General features: G+C 38.6%; 1 protein-coding gene across 2 annotated transcripts in view; it reads left to right on the top strand.

Moving 5' to 3' along the window:
* The window catches only part of MCC (MCC regulator of WNT signaling pathway), a 240,601-nt gene extending 228,922 nt beyond the window's left edge, over window positions 1-11,679 (top strand). For both annotated transcript variants that reach the window (XM_048503353.1, XM_048503355.1), the window contains 2 exons: window positions 3,238-3,360; window positions 3,585-11,679. In XM_048503353.1, coding sequence (XP_048359310.1) covers window positions 3,238-3,360; window positions 3,585-3,765 — 304 coding nt within the window. In that variant the 3' untranslated portion in view covers window positions 3,766-11,679. The remainder of the gene's footprint in view (window positions 1-3,237; window positions 3,361-3,584) is intronic.
* The last annotated feature ends 2,852 nt before the right edge of the window (window positions 11,680-14,531 follow it).

Here is a 14,531-nt window from a genome sequence, read left to right as displayed (position 1 = left end):
CTTATTCATTTTGAGTCTTCCACATTGCTCTGATCACCTTCCACTAACTTTAAAGCACAAACTTTGTGATCACAAGCATTTTAAATTGCAAATGTTGATGTTCTTTGATGCAGAAGAAGAGCATGTTTAGAAGTAATCCTGTCTTTTGCTCTAGACAGTCTAAGGTTTTGTACTGCTACCAAGGATTCAACTAAGTTGTGGTTGAAACTCCCAATTCCACTATGTCTCTTGGAAAGCCAATTGGATCTAGAAATCTGGGGAGCAGTCCATCTTAGTCAGTTCCCCACTGACCAGGCCTTCAACAAAAGGTGATCAAACTATACCAAAGGTTTCAATTCAGGATCTAGTCAAATCACCAGGTTTCTATGGTGTGTTTATTCTGAGAACTTTTTATTATTGAGCCCAGTGTAACCTGGAACAGTTCCATTGCTGCTGTGGAAGTCATGATGTCATGAGTCATGGACAGCAGACCAAACAGTCTGGATCCCCACTCCTGGGAACATTTATTTGGAAATAAACCCTGTTGGATTTATGGGACCTTGCTTTCAAATTGAGGTTTGGATCCTTTGTGTCATGGAAGCTTGCTGGATGACCTTTGGCCAGTCACACTCTCTTAGCTTAACGTACCTAACAAGTTGTTGTGAGGATAAAATGAAGCAGGGGAGGACCATGTAATCTGCTTTGGATCCCCATTGGGGAGAAAGACAGAATAAGATAAATAAGATTGTTTGGGATCCTATATTATATGTGTGGTAAGTGCTGTCAAGTCACAGCTGACTTACAGAGACCCTAGGAAGGTTTTCCAGGCAAGTGATTGACTTCTTCTGCAGAGTCTTCCTTGGAGATTTCCCTTCCAGGTTCTGACACAGCTTAAATTCCAAGATCTGAGAAGATCAGTCTCTAGTAGACCATTTCACATCCCATGACTTATATTTGCATATTGCTATTTGTAGGTGTGCATTTTTGAAACTTGTACACAAAAATGCAGGGCATGCTTGTGTTCCAAAGGTTTTGAAAGGTATTAATTTTAAAAAAATATAAAAAGCAAGTGGCCTCACTAAATGAGGCCATTAACAAAAGTACAATCCTTGAAGTACAGAACAGTTGCCACCCTAGTAAGTCAGTATTAGTTTTAACACTATCTTTGAAGTGCACATTTGCCAGGTGGCCCTTGTGATGAAAATGTCAACCAGGAGGGTGAGGTTAACATTGAGCTCTGTCACTGAATGTTTGGTAATGCATTGTTGGAGTACCCAGGATGCATGACATAATACAGCATTGCCCAACAAAGAATTATAAAATTTCACTCAACTAATGAAAATTGGCAATTGCAATGATAGCCAAACAAAAGCATGCAGTTGGGGGTTTTTTTCAGAGTTTAGTAAAGAATGAGTGAGTTCTGGATTTCAAGCAGTTTGCAGTTATTCAGGGTTTATAAATTCGTAGAGAGATAAATATCTATGAGAGGAGAGACTGATTGTGCATGTGTAGAGAGATGCACATTCGTAGAGAGATAAATAAATAAATGTGTAGAGAGATGCAAATTCGTAGAGAGATAAATATCTATGAGAGGAGAGACTGATTGTGCATGTGTGTTTGGACAAGAAAATAATTGGCAAAGAAAGGTCAGGTTGAAGGATATCACAATACCGTAACCTTTGGACTCCTGTGGTTCTCCTGTCTGTCTCACGTCTCTCTCACAGTATACATCTTACAGCAAGGCCCTATGAGATAAGTGGAACCCAACAGCAATTTATTTATTTATTTAAAACATTTTTCTGTCACCTTTCCACTCAATCATGGATCTCAAGGTTGCGCACATGATAACTTTGAATCATTTGAACAGTTCAAAAGTTTAAATGATAAAATAGTTCCATAAAAACACACAAACAAACAAAATCTATTTATAATAGGCCTTGAGTACATTAGATGCTTCAGTGGTCTATAAAAATCCCTCCCTCCCATGGGGAAGACCTGTCAGTGGGCAAGTTTTGTTTTCAGTCTTCATTTGGCTGCAATATAATCCACTTTCAATGCACTTTGCAGATGGATTTTACTGTGCAAAATAGCAAAATTGACTTGCAAACAATTGTGAAAGTGCATTGAAAGTACATTATTCTGCATGTGCAAAAGTGTCCTTAGTCTTAAGAAAGAAAAATTATCTTCTGGGTTGAACTGGCAGATGACCACGGGGCATTTCAACATGTTTTCACATGAAGTTTCTTGTCTCATGCTCATTATCATTTCCATAACTGAAGGCCGCTGACCGTTCTTTCTTGATTTAAGTGGGATCAACTTTAGTTATGTATTAAGTGTAAACTGATTTATGCTGCCTTGAGTCTGCATATATTCAATAAATTGATTGACAAAATTGAGTGCTAAATGTAATCTGCTGAAACAATGGAATGTTGGACAACTCTTTCTGGTGTTGTGAAACATTGCCTCCCACAGGTATGTTGAAGACTGCAGTCTCATGAAAAGACTCTCAAAAGTGGCTCTGTGCAGAATAAGGGTCAGTGTCAAGTTGTTCTGGCAGATGCTTCTGTTCTTAGCGCCTTACAAATAGGATGGTGCAATCACATAAAGCCTTTCTGCAGCATGGTTACTTATCTTGCCATACCTCTGATCTTATTTTTAAGGGGAAAAGGAATAGTTTTTTTAAAAAAAATCTTCATGTCCATCCAATCGAAAGTGTAAGCATTAGTTGCCAGGGACTGCACACCTGCTTTCTTCTATATCAGGGTGATGTATGAAGTACATACCACCAAGTATAAAGCAACTTCACCTTTATCAAAGCTTTGATTATTTGGGGCACTAGTGGTTTCTTGCCAGTTCCCTACTGAAGCCATCACAAGATTGCTTACATTCTTGATCCAGGTTTCCTTGTGAATGTTTCAGCTTGACCTTGATACTTACAGAACACTGGTAGTCTGAGTGCCACTACATCACTGTTTCTTTCCAGGACGCCTTGAACCAAGATGAAAGGCAAGGTATTGATATGTCATTAAATAAGTGCCATAGCGCCAAAGGATTCATACTGTCATCACTTCACATGCAGCCTCTGTTTTTCCTAAAATTGGGTTAAGGCACATGTGGAAAGAGCAGTGTACGTGTGGTTCCAGTGCTCCTTATATATAACTTCCAATTTATTTTACACACCACTGGTTTAAATGACTTATTCTTCTGGCATCATACGGGATTGTACATATTTGTCTTTTGCTTTCTGTCCTCATGCAGAGAAAAGAAATTGAAAACTAGAGTGCAGGAATTGGTGAGTGCCTTAGAGAGACTGACAAAGAGTGGCGAGATCCGGCACCAGCAGTCTGCAGAGTTTGTTAATGACTTGAAAAGAGCAAACAGGTAAACAGTTTCCCCCAGTAAATGGCACTTTGTGCAGCAATGAGCACGTTCTGACATCCGTTGATGCCAGAGAATCACTGAAGAGTAATCTCTCTTCATTCTTAAACATTTTCTGCCTGTACAGGATGGGAGAATGGTCAAAGTTGTGTAACAGAATTGTTTTGCGAAGATACTTTGACATGCCCAAGTGATCCTTTAATTCTGTTGCTTTTCTTGCCCAACAGTAACCTTGTGGCTGCCTATGAGAAAGCAAAAAAGAAGCATCAAAACAAGCTGAAGAAATTGGAATCTCAAATGATGGCCATGGTTGAAAGGCATGAGACGCAAGTGAGAATGCTCAAACAAAGAATTGCATTGCTAGAAGAGGAGAACTCAAGACCCCATACCAATGAAACATCACTTTAAGCAGAGCAAAAGGTGTTTTGTGTGTTTTGTTTTGTTCTGTAAAGAATCCATGTGCCATTGCAAACCGGACTCCTTGCAAGACTGATTTAAGGGAATCTGAAGCAAACTGGAAGTCAGCAAAGCCCAAGAGAGGTTTTGAAGATGTTCAGCCATAAGCAAGAGCCAAAAAGGAAAGGAGATTTTTTTTATGGCTGCTTGTAAACAGACAGTGCCTGTTGGTAAATGTATTTCTTTATCAGTAATTATAATTATTTTTATTTACACCATTGAAAGATCCCTTTTTATGGGTGACAGCAAGAATACTCCTTCGTTAAATGTTCTTTTCCATTATATTTTTGAGGGAACCCTTGACACACAAGGCCCTCCAGTAGCTTTTATGAGGTCTCCTCTTCCTGCTGTTCATCCCACTTTTCTGAAATGGAATCAGATAGCCAGACATTTGTAGAAACCTTTTGTCACCAAGGAGCATGAAGTGTTGTCACATGGCTGAAGGCTGCATCGTGTTGGGCATGCAGGTAATACCTCCACGTAAATGGCTGTGTGTGATCATGCAGTTCTCTCCTCCATCTATTTAAAAGGAACGTAATAATACAAAGGTGCTTTAAGACTGAGGCCTTTTTAAGTCATCATATGCTGGATCAGTGTCCATTAGTCAGTCTGCCCACAGCCCCTCTTCTGCTGATTTCTGTCAAGCCAGACACGCTGGCAGGATCAGCACAAGAGGCCAGCAACTGTATCTCAAGCACCTCCAGCAGTGCCAGTCCCACAGCCCCTTCTGAATTGGTGCTTTTTCTCTTCTTTGAGACTGTCAGTGCCAGGAAAAGCAGTTAGCTGGAAGCACAATTTTAACTAGTTTGGCAGTCTTACTGCAGGTCAATCTTACTGCATGTTTGTTCTGAGAATAGTCACTTAACTTATGAAGACATTCATTGCTACACATCCTTCATTCCAAATGAAGTCGTAGTCACTACATGATTTATTGCAAAGAACTCTGCAGCAAGATTAAATCACAGGACAGCATTTCTTCACCAGATGGTTTGTCAAGGCTATCACTGGGGTAGTGCTGAAAAATACATTTTGGTCCAGATTTCCCTAAAGTGGACTATTTTGCTGCTGTGCAGCATGAAAACAGTCAAGTGGGTAAAGTCATAGTTCAGCTTGGTATCAGCTGAAAATGTCCTTGGTTTTAAGGAATGTGCCTGCTCAGATGAATGTAAAAGTGCTCCCTTGAAAACCTTTGCTTCTTTAAAAAGCTGTGTGGAAATTCACTTCCAAGCAAGCTCAGTTGTGGTGCTAATTCTGTCTTCTCAGGCATGTAGAACTTATCATATCAACCCAAAACAAGCAAAATGGCATCCTACAAAATACTTAAATAAGAAACTGGAATGTCTCTGTTAATGAGAACCTGCTTTTTATTTTCTCTGACAAGACATACATGTGGCAAAAATTCCCTGGTGATATATCAGTAGAGCTATGCTAAAGAACACGCATTAAAATTAATCTCTAGGTATCCAGGGAATGCAATCTCTCCATTGTGGCCCATGCAGCTCAACGGTGCCTTGCTTTTAGAACTAGGGTGTTTTATTTCTTTGCACTCTTGATTGTGTAAGCACTTGCAATAAATCCATCAGTGCCAACAAGATAACCACCTAAAGTCTGCTGGTGCTCTTATATATTTTCATTGTAACGGAGATGAGGTGCATTTCTAGTCAAGCTGAGGTTTTGGACTTCAGCTCCTTTTTTTCTTCTTGCTATGCTGCTGCATCTTATTGTATAGGAGAAAATGAAGATCACACTAGTTGTCCAGGAGGTTTCTGGAGTTGGCAGTAGAGGTAAAACCAATTGAAAACACCAGGTAGAGCCAAACAGCCTTGGTGCCACAAAAGCTGAACAAGACTCAGCTTTTTCAGCTGGGGCCAACAAGAGCTTCAGCTGAATGCTGGAATCCAGCATTCAGTTGAAGCTCTCCCTACCGCCATATCCCAGGTTCATGTGGAGTTGGGAAACCATAGCAGGGAGAGGAGAGTTTCAACTGAATGCTGACTGGAGTCTCTCCCCAGAGCCGCCAGATGGACCTGAAAATTGGGGAGGGGGGAGCACAATCTTTTGAACTTGAAGTACCTTTATTAGCATACTGTACAGATTCTTCTCCACAAAAGACACAGATAAATATAAGGGATAAACACAAATATACAAAGAATCAATTTAAAAGAGATGTCTCCATTTAGGCAGGCTTAATTTTTAGTATTAGTATGAAAAACTTAGCTATCAAACTAGTGATTTGGGGATCTTTATCAGATAATAGAAATGAGAGTTGTTTCTTTGATCCGTGTTAAGGCTATACTGAGGTGGACTGCAGGATCAATTAATTTCTCACGCAGATCCCTTTGGTGATGGCAATCAAAAAAAATATGAGTGGTGGAATCTGGTGTTTCTTTCCTGCGTGAACCGAAACAAAGAGCATATGGAATGCAAAGGAATCTCCCTGAGAGCATCAATGACGGGAAGGAGTTTATCCTGGCCATCATAAACACCTGTCTGTTAATGGGTGGTTCAATGTCACTTAGATCAGATTGGAATTGTGATTGCATTGGATACTTAGAAATTAAGGCAAGCAAATTCTTGGTTTATGTGGATATAGTGTTGCTATGTCGTGATCGCAGATCCTCTGAACAATGGTTTTTAATATAGTTGCCTGATCAGTCTGAAGTTATAAGTCAAAGTCAATTCCTATGGATTTAATCATAAGGAGAATTTTGCTGTAACAGCTGGATAGATAGGAATCCTCTAACGTTGAGGACAACAGACTTGATGGATGATGATTAAAGAAAACGTTCACCCAGTATTTGATGGTAATTGACGAACCTCTGGTTTTCATAAGTGATTGTTTAGTTTCTGCACAGATCATATGATAATTGGCACATCGAGGCAATCCTGTTATTTGATGCAGAAAGTAGGCATGTAGATATTCAATAGTATTGTTGAAAGCATAAATCCACACATTTATTCCATACAAAAGTTGTGAGATTATATTTGCATTAAAGATGATAGTTGCTGCAGGAAGAATTTGATTTCCATGGTGGAAGTAGCCATTGGGGATTGCTGATATCATACCTTTGGATAGATTGATGGCACAAGATCTATCCAGGCTGTGTGGCTGTGGTCTGGTAGATCTCTCTGTGATAGACCTCTGAAGATGCCAGCCACAGATGCAGACGAAACGTTAGAGACAAGATCTACCAGACCACAGCCACACAGTTCGGAAACCCACAACAACCAGTTGAATCCAGCCGTGAAAGCCTTCAACAATACATTATATTTAGTTCAAAGCTAGCTATTTAAAGGCACATTTAAGATCTAAAAATACAATGTACATTTTTCTTCTGACCAATAGTAAGGTATTTTTAAGCACGGAAGTCAAAGAAAGACAGTGATCAGTTGTAGATGTCACAACTTCTATTGCTCATCTTCTTCGCATCATTTCAAACCATTTCCTAGCAAATCTCTGCAAGCAGGTACTTTCTGTGGCAAATTTGCCTGAATAGTTGGGACTTCTAGACAATTGGTTTGATGTGATTTCAAAACTGAGCCACAAAATAACTTATTGCTGCTTCTTTATGCTGTCACGTCTTCTTGATTTATTGTGCAACATCTTGATTTCATTGATGCTGTAACATCTTCTTGATTTATGCTGTAATATCTTCTTGATTTCATTTTGGAAAAAATTACTGTTCTTATTTTTTGCCAGTGGAAGAGCATGAAGTGATTCACTTCTTTTTTGTAGATCAGCCAACAATTACATTCCACCCAAGGAGGTTATCTTCTTAGTGTGACCTTCCAACAAAGCTGGGTTCTTTTCAGCTTCCAGTTTGAGGCCAGGATTATATCTTTCTCATTTTTTCACTCCTCCCACTAAAGGAGATTAGCTTAAAGAGCAAGCGTACTCTCTGATATAGTTTCCAGCAGTATTATCCTTGTCTCTTTCCTTAATATTTTATGGCTGCTCCCATTTCCACTGAATTTGCAGCAGGAATGGTACACAGTAATTGAGTGTGGGGAAATGGAAGACTGTGTTGCATTAGGGAAGCCTGCAATTTAATGAGGAAGGGAGTAGTGCCACTTTTATATCAGGTATGGCAGTCATCTTGTATTGAAAGCCCGTTTATCTTACTTGTCAGACTTGCTTGTCCAATATGGACAAACTACAGTAAACAAAGCAGTTGGGCCCCATTTATCCTTCAGTCAAGAATTTCTTAGATACCCAGTCACCATCCAGGATACTTAAGCAGCTCTTTCTAAAGAACTAAAGCATAAACTGTACAAGCAGAGGAGAAGGAGTCATAATCAGGTTCTCATTCCTGATCCAGATACTATGGAAGAAGTAGTCACAGATAGCAGCAGTCCCATCCAGGAACCCCAGTGGTCAGTGGATATGCAAATTAATCTAGGCTTCTCCTGCCAATTATTAGTTGTCCATCTCTTGATTCAAGGCATACCCACAAAGCTTTCTTAAAAATGGACGTATCATTTCTCTGAGGGAGGGGAATCCTCCCATCCTTCTAGATATTATTGCCCACTGTCACCCTTCCCAGGCTGGACGCCTTCAGAAGAGGAGAGTTCTTAATTAGAATCCTGAATTCTAATCATGGAAGGAAACTGTCTGAATAGTATGATCTTTCTACAGTGCAGATTGTGCAAACCCTTCATGTCATTGTGTTTAAAGCAATCTAGGTCCTCCCTTTAGATCTAGTCCCCCTGACTCTCAAGGTTCAAAACCCAGGGGCCCTTTGAAGTATTTTTAGAGCTATGCAGTCAAAACTCATAGTAACGTCTGAGCATTCATTAATATTATCTTCCAGTCTAAACTGGTTTACATAGCTCAGCCCAGAATATTCATATCATTTGATTAATAAAATCTGTATTCTTGTCATCAAGGTCAATGTGCCACATATATACAAGAAAAATCCTTACAAAAGCCTCCTTGGATTTTTGCTTTCTTGAAGTTCTTTCTGTTGCCACAAACCTTATAGAAGGACTTGACAGAGTGGCCAGGATAGTAGTTTGTATGGCAAATTACTTCATGGATCACTTGCAGTTCTGTGCCAGAATTAAGCCTTTTAATGTTGTAAAAACTTGTGGATAATAGACTGGGTACAATAAGGCAAATAGTTTGTCAAGAAATTTTCTCTTTGTGCTGGTGGAAACTGAGGATAAAAGGTAAGCTCCATCTATCTATCCTGCCTTAAAAGGGAATCTATTCATGACATAAAAATATATGGGAAAAGAAAAAATAAGGGAGGCTTCTTCTAGAGATTATTTAATGTGTGGATTGCAAGAAGTAGAAAGCCACCTGGATCATTTTAAGAGTATTTCTAGGGCTAAGGCTTGTACTGGCCAGATTGAAGAGCGGCAACATCATCTGCTACTAAAGCCCAAGTGGAAGGAGTCCCTTTGCATTTGTAATATCACTTTAAAAACCCTTCCATGTCACTTCTTGAATCCAAGTGGAAAAAAGATCAGCATTATCTGGGCTGCATCTTCCTGCCTGTGGGCGTAGCTGCTCAATCTCCAAGCATGCCGATTGAGTCCTGTGGCATATGGGTAAAGCAGTGGCCCTGGAAGTCAAGGACTAGTCTTATTGACAGTGGACCCTGACCAAGAGGTTTCATGACCATCGCCTTCAGGAATCAATACTTCCTGGGTCAGAACAAAAGTGCAGCTATCATGTGACTGGGGCCACTTAGAATCTTGTCATAGCCTGCAACTGAGAGAAGTTCACCCTCTCTCTGGCAATTGTATGGGGAAGTGCCTGTAATGGCTTGTATAATAATAGCCATTGGAGGCCACGTAAAGGCTATTGCCTGGCCTATGGCCAGACTAAAATGTGAATCTATGACTGATTCCACATTGGCCAAAAACAGCGGTGTGAAAATGGTGTGAAAACTGTATAAACCCTTTTACACCATTTTCACACTGCTGTTTTTGGCCCATGTGGAATCAGCCTGTGTGAAAGAGCCAGATAGTACAATGATAGCTAAATTGCCTCTACAATAATTGTGTACTGGAGTGGGGTAGCATTGAGGGAGAAGTGAATGTATTTCCTGGTTTTTCTCCTTCCTTACAAGCATTTCTTGCTTAGTGCTAAAACTATAATTAGATTTTTTTGTTAGGAAAAAGTTCCAAGAAGTATATTAAAAGCAATATACAGCTTCAGCAGAGAAAACCAAAGCACTTTTTAAAAATTAATAAATGGCAGCATGTCTCATACACTCCTATCAATATTGCCTGAATTCAATTTAAATGTTGCAAACACTGTTGAGCCATTTTTGTCTTTTAAAAAGTTGTGTAAATATGCCTCTGGCTTTGGCAAAGTTTTACAACTTATAAGATCACACAACTATGTAAAGTTTGAATACATCCTAACACAACTTAGGTTTGAAACTGCAGTTGCCATAGAAAATAATTCAATTTATTGGGATAGCATCAGCCATTTCACCTGGGTCTGCTAAATTAGATTACATTTGTGCCAGACGATCCTACATGTAGCCCAGGTGGCATCTTACACAACATATATCAATCCCATTGGATTCTGCCAATGCAGCAGTTTAAAAAACCTCAGAGAAAATTGTAGGCAGATCATAGGAACTGAGGCTTGTTTGCCTTACTGTGCTTTCTTTTTTTCCCAGTGATGGGCCAAATTCAGCAAGAAATGTATATCTACATTTAGATGGTTTGCAGAGGAGTCAGCATTCTTCTGTGTGGGTATTCTTTTTAAAAAGACTCAAGAGAAACAAACTGCCCTGGTCTAGCCAGAGTAGCATCCTGAGGAACACAGGCTGGTTTCCAAACATACACGCAGTTTCCAGCTTCTAGGGACACTAATTGCAAGTGTGGCCTTGCTTAACTAGACAGCACTGTCTTGTTCTGCCAGTGCAGACTGCTTGTGCTGAAGAGGGGCTAAGAAGGGTAGAGTGATGATGTCTCCAAATGCTTGTGATTTGGAGAACAGCATACCACAAGCAGAGCTATTCTTTTTACCTTTTAGTACAATATTGTAAGAATGCTAATATAAAGCTAGAATATAGAATTCAAAAGTAAGAACTTTTCAGAGTGTGTTACATGCAAAAACCAGCCAGGGGATATTTACTGCCAAGAGCAGAAGAGCAATTAACAACATTTGTGACTCTGACGGTAACTGTTTCAAACACAATGAGAAGTGTTGACTTCACTTTGCTTTGAGGAGGAAATATACTTGGGCTTAGCTATCATTAGTCCAGAATTCAGGATGAGTAGGTTACTGGGACTGTTACATAGAGTCAAATACCAAAGAAAGAAAGACAACCACACATAAAACCATCAGTTATGCAAGTGTTTTAAAACCATCTGTCCTTTTCCTAACCAGATGGAAAAGGACAACAGACTAGGCTTGGGGGAACTTGCCATCTCTGCTTTGAAAAGCTTCTAAAACTGTCCATTCCGTTGTGTTAAGTGTAAAAGTTTTGTTTTGAAAACAATTTCAATTCAGTCATTGTAGTCTCTAAATGTGACATGTTAAGTTGTATTATTAGAACAGGTTTCTAGAAGTTGTTGAGCTTGTCACGACATTGCATGGGACCTATTCTAAATGTTATTTTCCAATTTTTACACCAGTTTGAATGTATTGTTAGTTATTTACAAAGCACATATGATTAATTTTGCATTAAATGTCAGTATTGTACTACTGTTTATAGTAGAATTTTTCACTGAGAACTTCCATTTTCATTTTTTTCAGTTGCTTTACATCCTTAGCTGCTGTAAAATAGCTATTTGTGTTTATTTGATATAGAATTGTACAAACTGCATTTATTTATACAGAGGCATTTATAATACTTTTACAAATGTTCTTATATTCTGAATAAATTTCTAATGCTAGAATGTCGTTGTGCCAACTTTGTATTTTTCCTCTTTAGTAACTCCCCCCACAAAATCTTAGGGTAGGACATTAATGTACATAGAGATCTGGTCCCCTCCAGCTCTGATTTTAGGGCAAGAAAATGTTTTCCTTGATGATGCTACTGTACAGACATTTCCTATTGTACATGAAAATGTCTTCTTTATTTACAAGAAAGGATACATATGAAAATTAAGCGTTTTAATGAAAACAGATTAATTGTACAGATACTTGGTGCACTGGTCATGTAACAGTTCGTTGTATAACATATTCTAACCTATGACTGCACTTTTAATGGATTTCAAATTTCTGTTTGTTTATCCATGCATGTAAAGTTCTGAAAAAATGCTTTCTACTGACAATTTAAATACTTCCACCCCCTAACAGCAACACTGGCTGCAACGTTCTGTGTTATACCACATTATTTATGGTCCTAACATTTCAACACTGCCAAATGTCACATTATTACAATTATCCAGAAGTTAAATACGCTAATCTTAGTAGTACAATGTTCTTTATAAAATACAAAAGTACAATTAACATAATCAGGGAAACTGTGCTTCAGTGTTCAAACTGTTGCAAACATGCACACAAAACACATCTGATTAGAATTAGTAACTATAATTGATAGGCCAATATCAACAATTTCACTTTCTCAAAACTCAATTGAGAAACTGTACCTATGTTGTCTATCCTTAAACAAAATTAAAGTAAGAGAATACAGGAGATCTATTCTCCTTCCCATTGGACTTGTCAATGATGACTGCTAGTCAGTCTTGTATCTCATCTCCCAACTAATTCAGGATTTTTTCTGTTACTGAAATCAGAACACTACTGAAATTATAAAGTGAACAATTGTCTGCTTATGAATGCATCTTCATTTTAGATCACACTGCCTGACTGAAGCAAATCTTCACTAGCAGCTGCATTAATTTTCACAAACGTAGTAGTGAATACATAGCTCTCTCTCAGAGCAAGAAAAAGCAGGATCTGAGACTTAACTGAAATATTTAAAATAAAGGCGACATTTAGGATTTTTATTCAATAATTCCATTAAAACTAGCCGGACAGGATAAACTATCATGCTGGCATTCAAATATTGTAGTTATGCATACATAAATCCTATCTATAAAACATTTGCAGTTGAAGAAAACCACTTCTATTGCGTGATCAAAATCTCAAACCACACAATTTTGCATGTTTACCAGTGGTCCATTTTACCACTTTTATAACTTAGAAAATAGAACTTTGTGTATTGTCAAACCAAACATAAATGCAGGTTTTGTTATTTACAACCACAGAACTGTCCACCTTGTATTTTAACACTTATTGAAAAATAATTTGAAGGCATTTCTCACGTGCTGAACTTCTTTTATTTTAGAAGTCCAACTGTTATACTTTACATCAGAGAGTACTATTTGTTTAAAAGCTACACTAACCAGATTATAAATAACTACTTTCAACACACTTAAAAACACACTTTCAACACACACTTAACATGTACCCAGGAGGATTTTTTGCTAAAATTTCAAACATCCATTTAGGGCCATCCAACTGCTTTTGATTCATGTCCCAGTTCCAAAACCATTTGTATAGAATGGGGTGCTGTTGTTCAAAGAAATGCAAACCCAAGGAGTGCTTGTTGCATAGAACATTTGTTGGATCCAGACAATTCTGTTGGAAACTATTAGTCTGCGAGGATTCTAAAAACCCATCAGAACAGAAGTCTTGTCATGATTTACAAAATAAAACAAGGAACAGTGAAAGGATTTTTTAATACCCTTTTCATTGTGACAAATTAAAAACAACCTATTTGGAAGAATAGCATTCACAGTGAATATAAATATACAAGATAGATCATATTCATACCTGTCAACACTGATAGCAAAAAGTTACCATTTTCAATCATCTTTCACTTCTTGAAAAAGAAGTTACATGTGTTTACAAGCATATCTAAGTTGGTCTTTGGTAAAAATGCCTTCACAGTGTACACTGAATTACTGTCATGTATACACACTCTGCCATAAGAAAACTTCAACAAAACACCAGAAATTAACAGTTAACTAAACAAATGCCATGTCCCTTGGCTGTGTATGAACACAAAATCTGTACAGTTATGGGGATGGGATGGGAATGGAATGGGAAATGGCTTCAGATATCTTGTTAGAAGAGAGACAAAGCAAAAATGGAAAGGTAATTTAAGCACTTGTGGTCGCCTTCACATTAAGCATACATTCTCAGTTGCATATATGATTCCCCCTCTTCCACAATAATCTTTTCTTCAGATCAGAGATTCTCTGCAGTTTCCCAAAGCTCCAAAAGTGCAACTTTTCCTCTCCCTTTGCAGGGAAGTGAAGGTGATCAGCATGCAATTAGCTTTTTTCAAGTTCCTCATTCCTCCCTGCCTTTCCCCACCCATACCACAGCATTTCCTTGCATGCTTTGGGCTATCATTTCAAAAGGATCAGAAGGACTTTCTTTGATTATTATTTGCAGAAGAATCCCTGTGCAAACAAAATACCATGGGAAAACCCCACTACAAAGCAAACAACGATGGGGTTAGGACTGTGTATAAATGCCCAATATATGAAGGCAAATAAACTTCCTTTCCTTGGTACACTAAATATATGAACCTATTATCACCTCAATTATACCTTTTTATGTTGTGGGGGGTGAACTGATATCTCTCACTTTCTCCCCTGGGTTGGAGGACATCTTGCAGGTGGTTTCCACTGTCCCATTGGGGACGCAGGAGATAAACTTTTTTCCTCTTCTTGTTGGGCAGGGATCGCCCCCATTTTCCTCTGTTAGGAGACTCCATGCTTCCACCTCACTA

Source organism: Sphaerodactylus townsendi, linkage group LG07, assembly GCF_021028975.2.
Source record: "Sphaerodactylus townsendi isolate TG3544 linkage group LG07, MPM_Stown_v2.3, whole genome shotgun sequence".
Classification (NCBI taxonomy): Eukaryota; Metazoa; Chordata; class Lepidosauria; order Squamata; family Sphaerodactylidae; genus Sphaerodactylus; species Sphaerodactylus townsendi.
Note: the sequence above shows the minus strand (reverse complement) of the source record. Positions and strands in the feature narration are given on the sequence as shown.